A 9,875-nucleotide genomic window follows, 5' to 3' on the forward strand; every position below is an offset into this window, starting at 1 on the left:
TTTAAAAAATCAATAAAAAAATCAAAGATAAAATTTTAACACTTATTTAAAATTTAAAATTATTTCGTTGAGTTACTCAGATCGAACAAAATCAAAGTTAGATTTCTTTCCCTCAACTAAAAAAATTACAAAACAGTAATTAAAACAAATGAATATTTGATATAAGTGAAGAAATTAAAACAATATAATTAATATAATAAAGCTAAATCACAAGCATTTCTTGCGCCATCATCTGTCATCCCAGCACGTCCAAACAAATGATTAGCTTTTTTATAAGGGTTGGCGTAGCTTATTTGATAAGGCAATAAATTAATAAAATTTTAAAAAAGTGCAGAACACTAAAAAATTACAAATATTCTCTTCTCCCTCTAGCTTTTACCTTATTTAATTTTTTTAAAATTTTATTATTTTTTTCCTGTGTTGAACAGGCAGAGAGGAGATGATTCATGATTTTGGTGTCTCTAGCCATTTAGATCTCATCACTGATTTTTATACCATTCTTTGTTGTATTGCACAGATAAACTTCAACCCGATAGCATTGGACTCTCCCTGAAATGGTTCTTTCTCTCTCTCTCTTTCTCTCGCTTGTGAGCTTTCTCTGAATCCTCTCAGCTTCAACCAACCAAAACTGGTAATTTTTACCCTCCACAAAACCCTAAATCGCCTGCATTTTTTGTTAGATTTCTTTCCTTTTTGGTGACCACTGCGTGCTGTTATAAATGGTTTGTTTTTTTTTTTTTCTAATCTGTATATGATTCTGATTTGATCTCATTTCTGGTTTTTTCCTTTTCGAGATCTGGACTGCTGTAAGAATGGAAAGTCATGCACTTGATTTTGTGTGTTTTTCTTTTGAGTATTTGTAGTTTGAACGTCTAAACTGTATAAGGTGAAAAGAGAATTTGGAATCCTCTGCTTAACTGTTTTTATTTTTATATTATTTTATTTTTGGAAAATTCAATTGGTTGCGTTTCCGTTTTTCTTTTGTTTTCTTGGTAAATAGCCAAACAGACCGTTAGAGACTCGAAATTTTGTAAATATGGATCTTTTTGTGTTCTTTATTTATTTTGTTTGCTTCTTCTGACTTTTTTTGCAGGTTGATCTGATTGGTTAGTACTCCAGATTGGTTTTGCTTTTACTCAGTTGTGGTCAATTCTCTGCATTTGAGACACTGAAGGTTGATTGGGAGTCGTAATTCTTCTGCACAGCTGAATTGTATGAATTGTTGATTTATAATTAGGATTGCAATTCATGTGCCTGGTACTTAGTATGATGCTAGCTGTGTAGTGAACTTAAGTCCTGTTCTTGGACTTGGGATAGTGTGAGTGCTGATTGGGATGATTCTCTGTGAAAGATCTCCCAGAAGTTTCTATCAATGCTTGTAGGAATTGTGCGGATTCATGGTAACATATATAGAAGCTTATATGTTACGATAGGTTATGGTTTTCACAGTTCTTCGAGAGGTAGGTTGACGTTAGTTATTTAGTGGATTCTGAAACAATTTGGACATGAGAAGCCGCTGGTTTACTAAACCATCTGTCATTTTCGGCCCTAGACCACCACATAGTTGGTTGTTGTTGTGCCTCATTTGTGTGCTTGTGCTGATCGCTATCTTAGGATCCACTTCTTCGAGTGCATTTGATTCTGTAACTAACACTCCACTACCTGACATTTATTCCAACTATAGAAGGTTAAAGGAGCAAGCAGCAGTTGATTATTTGGAGTTGAGAACCCTCTCATCAGGAGCTAGTAGGCAAAAAGAGCTGGGATTTTGTGGCAGAGAAAGAGAAAATTATGTGCCTTGTTACAATGTCACAGCAAATTTGTTGGCTGGGTTTAAAAATGGAGAGGAGCTTGATAGGCATTGTGAAATGTCAAGACCAAGAGAACGGTGTTTGCTTCGCCCTCCTAAGGACTATAAGATCCCCTTAAGGTGGCCAGCTGGTAGAGATGTGATATGGAGTAATAATGTGAAGCTTACCAAGGATCATTTTCTTTCATCTGGAAGCATGACCAAAAGGTAATTCTTTTAGATTAATCTTGTATGTGGTTTAATCAGTACTGAACTTACCATTGCTTATAGTAGTGAATTAATTGTTTAAGGTTATACTTCTTTCAACACACTCTATAGGTTGATGTTATTGGAAGAGAATCAAATTGCTTTTCACTCAGAAGACGGGTTGATTTTTGATGGTGTCAAAGACTATTCTCGCCAGATTGCAGAGATGATTGGTTTAGGAAGTGACTCTGAATTTCTTCAAGCTGGTGTAAGTCTTCTTGGCATTTTATAGTTGCTATCCTTGTAATATTGTGAGGAAAGGATTTCAAGGATATCGGCATTTGTTCAATACAATGGTTAATAGCTTTAAGCAGTTGCATGATAAAGTTCATGGTCATGATAGTTACGATGCCATGTACCCTTTTCTATGTTCTGAAATGGAATTATGAGCATATAGCTATCTTTTTGTTTTTTCTCATCTGCTTTTGTTAATTATAGGTGCAAACTGTACTAGACATTGGTTGTGGATTTGGTAGCTTTGGAGCTCATTTAGTGTCACTGAAGTTAATGGCTGTTTGTATTGCGGCATATGAAGCAACTGGGAGTCAAGTTCAGCTGGCCCTTGAGAGAGGTCTTCCAGCAATTATTGGCAATTTCATCTCACGTCAACTTCCATATCCATCATTATCGTTTGACATGGTTCATTGTGCTCAATGTGGCATTAATTGGGATGAAAAAGGTGTCTCTATATGTTTTGGTGTATCTTCTTCTAGTTACTGGATAGCTCCGTTTTAGATTTTCTGCAAAAATTATTTTATCATAAGGTTATCTTTAGTTTAACTTCTGCATCCTTGCTTTCAGTTGATTCTTTGCCTTTTTTTTTTTGCTGCATTTGTTTTTGTTTCAGATGTTGGTTCTTTTGAATTACTTGACATTTGATCCTCCAATCTTGTATAACTTAGATTTGAAATTGACAGTATAACCTTTTATAATACTGTTAATCTTAAGTCATCTTGTCTTCCATTTCTATTTAATCCTCATGAAGAAAACTGTTATCTAAAAATAATTTAAAAAGTGAATTTAGCCTTAGTCCATGTGGAATGCCAGAAAGGCAAACTAATAGATTAATGTGCTGTAGTGGGAGTCCGAAATTGGCATAAATAGATATTTCTACTCTGAGAGCTGTAGTAGTCTAGAGAGTTAAGTGTGAATTTTTGAAGACATTAGATGATGTATCAAGCTCTCCAAGCTATAGTGCCTAGTGAGGAATGGTACTGAGCCTACTGGCCTGATTATTAGTTACTGGAAATAATAGGAAAAGACTAACAGCCAGATAAGCATTTAAGTTAGTAGTAGTTGTTGCTAAACAATGTACTTTCATACTGGCAAGAGTGTCAAAGGGTCAGATGTGATAATGTTTCCTAGCATCCTTGTCAACATTGGTGTTTACTAGGAAAGCTAAGAGTTGAACGGTGCTTCACATTTCAATTTCTTGGTTGTGAAAATGGAACTGCAAAAACAAAAAAAAAAAAAAAAGAAAAAAGAAAAAGCAGAAGAAAAAAGAAAGAGTAAGGGTTAGCTGAAGCATGTTTCTTCTCTCTCCTTAAAACATTGGGTGAAGTTGGATAGCAAATGTGATTTGACTTTAGCCTGAAAGTCAGAATAGCAATATCAGGCTTTTATATTACTAGGCTTTGGGATTCTCTCTCTCCCTCTCTCCCTCTCTCAAAATACTGGATCTAATGTGATGATTTTTAAGCCATGGTGCTACAGTTGAACTTGATGTTGAATTCTTTGATGAAAACTGGTTTCATATTTGTTCTGTTCTTTTCATTACCTGGTCATGCTGTAGGTTTCTGCAAATATATCTGTTGCCTTTTATCCCTTTGTAATTAGAGAAATTGGTCAAATGACAAAGAATGTCTGTGTGCTGTGCCTCCTGCTAAGGACCACATCTACTAGCTGCAGCTTGCAACTTTTTATAGGTTTTTCTACCGCTATTCTAACTCTGTTGCTGGTATCAAACACTGGCACTATCACATTGAGGCCACAACAAATAGAAGCTACTTTTCCAACAAAATGGTACCCATATTAGATACTGATACACATTTGCATTGCTTGATACACATTTGATACTTCTAAAATGCATCCAGTTTCCAGATTTGAAGTGAAAATTTTTAGATTTTGAGAATTATGTTATTTCTTCCCTCTAAGGCGGAACGCTCCCCTGCTGATACATTTTTATCTCCCACGTAGGTGCTTTTAGACACATGTAAGTATATTGCTGATACATTTATAACCAATGCATAAAATAAAAATGCCTGTGCTATTAAATTGTCATGTAAAATTTAATTGTTCAATGCTAGAAATGGAAAACAAAGAGTAAACTCATTTGTAAAGGTAATCTTGCTGCACTGTCATGTTAGTAATGTGTATTTTTCATCTCCCTAAATTAGTATACTTCATAGGAAAGACTTCCCCCACCCCACCTTTTTCTGGTGCCGTGGTAGGAGGAGAAAAAGGCAAATCAGTTATGAAAGTTAAGGAAAAAAATGAATGAATAGTTCATATCTGAATTGATTATGATTCTCAACTAAAGAATCCAATGGGGGAGAGACTATACTTGATTCTTGGCCCTTGCTTAAAGTCTTTGGAAAAAACTTGAGCCTAGCGCACAAACAAGGATAGGAGAACTCTAATATTTCAATTTTGAAGGAACAAATAAAAGGACCAAACTATGAATATGCAGATTATGTGTTGATCATTTTTTGAAGGTTGTGATGATACGAGTTATTGGTGTTGATGTTAAACGTTGTGCATGTTGTAGTTGAGAAATGGAATTGCTAAATTAATTATTACAAGGTTGATGTAATCGAATTGTTTTCGTATGCCACTACTTCACTTTTCCGAAATTTGGTATGTGAATTTTGTAAATTTAAGGGTTTAGCACTTTGTTTCTTGAATCACTCGCATTATCTTCTAAGATTGGCTTGTTTAAACAGATGGTATCTTCCTCATTGAAGTTGATCGAGTTCTCAAACCTGGAGGTTACTTTGTTTTAACCTTGCCAATGAGCAAGCCACATGGAAGATCATCGAACTCAAAGAGGAGAAACACAGTGACACTAAAAGAAGAGTTAACTGAAAAAATATGTTGGACTCTTCTAGCTCAGCAGGAAGAGACTTTCATTTGGCAAAAAACCATAGATGTCCATTGCTATAGATCTCGGTGAGGATGTTAATATATAGTTCAGCATCTTCTCCATTTGTTTATGTTTTTCATACATTATTTCTCCCTCCCCCACTCCCCCCCCACCCTGTTATTTCTCTTCAACTTCAAAACTCTTGAGGCAATTGCATGCTAATATTCTTGTCTTTTCTTGTTCCCCCTTTTTCTTTTCTACTATAGTAAGCAGGATACTCCACCACTGTGCAGTGATGGGCCTGATACTTCTCCATATTATCACCCCCTTGTGGGATGTATAACTGGGACGCCCAGCAAACGCTGGATTCCCATTCAGAACAAGTCTTCGGGTTCCCAATTAAGCTCAGCCAAGCTTCAAGTTCATGGAAAGTATTGTTTTAAACACATTTATCTCTTGCCTTTATTTATGTATTTTATTTTCATTTTTGTACTTTTTCATTTATTTCTGTTTCCATGCAACTTATTTTCTTTTCATCAGACATTTATCAGATTAAGAGAAGTCATTACCCAGTTATAGTTCCTACCCAAGTGGCATAGGACACAAAATTTTGAGAGAGATCTATACTTGAGTATTTTACTAGAATTGGTTGCTCTCTAGACTTGGACCTGCAGTCTTATGCTGCAAGCCTAAGACTATTACTATTGCACCAAGCAATGGCCCATATAACATTTATGTAAAACCCTTTAGTTCAGTTTTTCAATATTTATTTTACACATTTGTTGCTATCTAGTTTGTTGAATCCCACATCGGTCCCCATAAATGTGCCACGCACCAGTAAAAATTCTGGGCGTGAGGGGGTGTGTTGAATCCCACTTCGGTTGTGGAAAGGGGTAATGTGCCCCTTATATGGGCTATAGGCACTCCTCCCCCTTGAGCTAGCTTTTGGTCTGGTGGTAAGTGCCTTAGGCCTTACGGCTCAATGGTATCAGAGCCAGGTCGCGGGTTCGATCCGTGGGGGTGAAGGGATTTAATATACTTCAAATGTCTCCAGGCGAATGGCCGTCACTTGGTCTCTCCCTGCCTTGGGAATGAATGGAGTGTCCTAAGATGATAAAAGTAGCGCCTCGACTAACAGCTTAAGCTTTTGGTCTGGTGGTAAGCGCCTTAGGCCTTACGGCTCAATGATATCAGAGCCTCCCATCCGATGTTGGGCGCCCCATAAATGTGCCACGCACCAGTAAAAATTCTGGGCGTGAGGGGGTGTGTTGAATCCCACATCGGTTGTGGAAATGGGTAATGTGCCCCTTATATGGGCCATAGGCACTCCTCCCCCTTGAGCTAGCTTTTGGGGTGAGTTAGGCTTGGCCCAAATTTAACATAGTTTATTGATTCATTTTTGCCTTGCAGGAGTTCAGCCTGAAGATTTCTTTGAAGACTTGCAGTTTTGGGGATCAGCTCTAAGAAACTATTGGTCTTTGCTTACACCCTTAATTTTCTCTGATCATCCTAAGAGGCCAGGTGATGAAGATCCATTACCTCCCTATAACATGATACGTAATGTGATGGACATGAATGCTCACTATGGGGGTTTAAATGCTGCATTTCTGGAGCAAAAGAAATCAGTGTGGGTAATGAATGTTGTGCCTGTTTGGGCTCGTAACACACTTCCTCTGATACTGGACCGAGGTTTTGCTGGTGTTTTGCATGATTGGTAGGATAGTTTCATTAGAAGCAAGAACATATTTCATAAATTTTTTGGGAAATAATTTAATTGAAAAAAATATAATTGTTCTATCTGTTGGGTATACAGGTGCGAGCCCTTCCCTACATACCCCCGTACATATGACATGCTTCATGCAAATGGGCTTCTCTCAAATCTCAGTTCAGATAGGTGCAGCATGATGGACCTGCTTTTAGAGATGGATCGAATTCTACGCCCCGAGGTACTTTTACTGTTTTCTTGGTATTTCTTTGTTGCCTAAACTTGAATGATTTGTGCAGTATAATGTAAGGTTGCTCGCTTCGTATTTTATGTTGAAAGTGCCTTTCACAACTCCATGTGGATTATGCTCCATTTTATACATTATATTTCTGGATGACATATCAGCAAGTTCAAATTCTTTCTTTTATAGAACTCCTATTTATGCCAAAACAAATTAGAACCTACTGCATGGCATAATTAGGTCTGATGTTTGGGCCTTAGTGGGATGTAAGAGGAGCAAAAATACTTTTGCAAACCAGAACTTAAGTGTTATAGGTTATAGGAAGTAAATGTGTTAATATAGGAAGTAAATATTGATAGATGTGTTAGTTACTTAATTTTAGGGATTTTATAATCATAGACTTAATTTTCCTTCATGTTTAGATACTGTCTCTCGTGTATAAATAGGTTGTAATCTTTATTGTGATACAACAATAAATATTATCCTTCTACATGGTATCAGAGCCATTCTCGTAGAAATTTATTTATTTTTTCTCCCTCGTCAAATTTTAAAATTTTTAGAGACTTAGGGCTCATGTTCTTTTGTGTTACCCATCTAGGGTAATATTTGTCTCTCATCGTCCACCAGAGAGGACGCTGAAATTGTCATGCAACCCGCTTATCAGATTTGTGGTTCGTTTGCCGTTTGAATGTTGGGTGGGGGCGTTTAGTTGTCTTGCTTCCTAATGTAGAACGATAATATTTGTTATCTTTATTGTAATACAACAACAAATATTATCCTTCTACATTAGGAAGCAAGTTTTGTATTTCAAAATTGATAACTAGCAAACAAAATGGTTAATTGATATTTTTTTTATTCAAACTGAAAAGAATGGCTTATTCATATTGGTGCCATTCTTTTGTATCCAGCAGTTCTGGGCTTCTGGCTCTTTATTCCTTGTGCAAATCCTACAGTTACTTCCTCTGCAGCATTTTAGTTTTTTATGCAACTATTTTGTTGGGCAGGGATGGATTGTTCTTTCTGATAAATTGGGAGCTATTGAGATGGCTCGGGCACTGGCCACACAGATACACTGGGAAGCTAGGGTGATTGACTTGCAGAATGGCAGTGACCAGCGGCTACTTGTTTGCCAAAAACCATTTGTGAGAAAATGATTGAGTTAGCATCAGGGGTCTCACCAATCACCAAAGTGTACAATCTTTCTTTTAAGCTCTGGTAAATTCTATTTTCTGTCTTCAAAACTATTCAATAGAACCTTTGGGTACGGATTTGTTTTTAATTAGGTTATACACTTAACGACTCTGGTACGGGTCAAATTTTAATTATGAATCTTAGCTTCAGTTATATCTACATGAATTAGAGCTTGGTTTAGTTTATTGACCTACATGTACTCATTAGTTAGTCATTTCATACTGGATCTGTCTTGGATGCTCTCCTCGCGATATTTATGCCTGTAGCAACACTGAAACACCTAAAGTAGTTTGCTTAGCAATATTTTCCTTTCATGCAGCTGCGCCTTAGTTGCATATGTGAACTGAACTCATTACCCTTGGGTTTGTACCACCTGCGACAATAAGTCGGTTGTCCTAAATAACCTGAAATATGTTCACTCAGTGATTTTAGACTTGCAGCCATTCAAGTTAGTTGAGCCTCTACAAGCAAACCCGTGTCTAGAATTCCTACCAAGTTCTTTTCAGCATATTGCATTAGTTTTTATGGAGACTAGCTTATGTTCTCTTTATTCTTCATTATAAAAGAGAAGTTGCACTCTAAAGTTAACTCTGAGTTCTTGTTAACGCCTGCTATGAATATTTTTGATAGCTTCACTATGCGGCCTCGACCATGAAAATCCAGGGAAGCTGTAGAATAGAATGGATGCTGGCTGCACAAGTAGCTGGGAAGCATGCAATTTTTGTCAAAGCATTTGTGGTTATTCATTCATCATATTTTTAAAACAAAATTCTTGTGAGTGTTATTTTTCTTCCCTTGAAACTTTACTAAATATTGGACATAATGACTCTGTATTGATCAATCACACTACCTGTCGAGGGGGAAATGCCAGACGATGAAATGATAGTTACACTCGATATTCTCTCTCGGGTTGGACTTGGATTCAGGATTTGAATCTCTCTCTACATATAATTTTTTGTAGTTGGAGGAGGCTAGAAGCCTAAAGGGTTTATCAAATTTTATAGTTTCAGTTTAGAAGGTTAGAGTGAATATGTTTAGAGTGAAAAATTCTGTATCTGAACTCAGTATTTTCTTCTATGCTTTTATTTCTTATATAGTGAAATTAATTGACATTGTTTAATATGCTTGTCCTTATCTTCCACTTGTAATTCTTTTTCTTTTTTTATTTTTGAAAAAAAAAACAATGGAATAAAAAGTTGAGAAAAGGAAGTTTCTGGCCGCTGCAAGAGATGGAAAAATGTTGACATATTATGTTTTCTGAATTTCTATATTCTTCATTTATGGGGTTTTTCAATCATATTCTGTCTTTTAAATGATCAATTTTATCCCAAATTATGAATTGTATGATAAGTTTAACCATTTTTTAGTAACTCGAATCAAAATATAAAAATGAAACTTAAAATCTATTTTAATATGGAAAAAAATAAGTTTTAATATTTTGTTATTCCTTTTTTAAAATTTTTTCTTAGTAAAAAATCATTTTTTTTTATTTTCATTTTTAACAAATTCTTTTATTTACAAATTATAAAAATAAATATTTTTATAATTTATCTAAAGTGTTCAATTTAAGTTCATTTTTAACTTTTTGTTTAAATAAATA

The 9,875-nt window shown here is 35.7% G+C and overlaps 1 protein-coding gene across 3 annotated transcripts; it reads left to right on the top strand.

Moving 5' to 3' along the window:
- The first annotated feature begins 306 nt into the window (after positions 1-306).
- Positions 307-9,395, top strand: LOC110614977 (probable methyltransferase PMT4). 3 transcript variants are annotated; one of them, XM_021756673.2, is made up of 11 exons: positions 312-631; positions 1,094-1,212; positions 1,685-2,017; positions 2,129-2,264; positions 2,495-2,735; positions 4,999-5,224; positions 5,405-5,565; positions 6,549-6,852; positions 6,952-7,084; positions 8,089-8,299; positions 8,906-9,395. In XM_021756673.2, the coding sequence occupies exons 3-10, from the start codon at positions 1,869-1,871 to the stop codon at positions 8,236-8,238; spliced, it is 1,500 nt and encodes a 499-aa protein (XP_021612365.1). In that variant the 5' UTR covers positions 312-631; positions 1,094-1,212; positions 1,685-1,868; the 3' UTR covers positions 8,239-8,299; positions 8,906-9,395. The 3 variants fall into 3 exon arrangements, with proteins under 3 accessions (XP_043812588.1, XP_021612363.1, XP_021612365.1); XM_021756671.2 differs by having other exon boundaries at positions 310-631; positions 1,094-2,017; XM_043956653.1 differs by lacking the exons at positions 6,952-7,084; positions 8,089-8,299; positions 8,906-9,395 and having other exon boundaries at positions 307-631; positions 1,094-2,017; positions 5,405-5,569; positions 6,549-6,700.
- Positions 9,396-9,875: the final 480 nt, after the last annotated feature.

Source organism: Manihot esculenta, chromosome 5, assembly GCF_001659605.2.
Source record: "Manihot esculenta cultivar AM560-2 chromosome 5, M.esculenta_v8, whole genome shotgun sequence".
In the NCBI taxonomy this organism is placed as follows: domain Eukaryota; kingdom Viridiplantae; phylum Streptophyta; class Magnoliopsida; order Malpighiales; family Euphorbiaceae; genus Manihot; species Manihot esculenta.

Excerpts from the sequence above, each read along its gene's own strand:
- LOC110614977 (XM_021756671.2), top strand. The coding sequence starts at position 1,506 with ATGAGAAGCCGCTGGTTTACTAAACCATCTGTCATTTTCGGCCCTAGA. Across the intron at positions 2,018-2,128 it reads TCTGGAAGCATGACCAAAAG|GTTGATGTTATTGGAAGAGA; the intron begins GTAATTCTTTTA and ends CACACTCTATAG. Across the intron at positions 5,566-6,548 it reads AGCCAAGCTTCAAGTTCATG|GAGTTCAGCCTGAAGATTTC; the intron begins GAAAGTATTGTT and ends TTTGCCTTGCAG.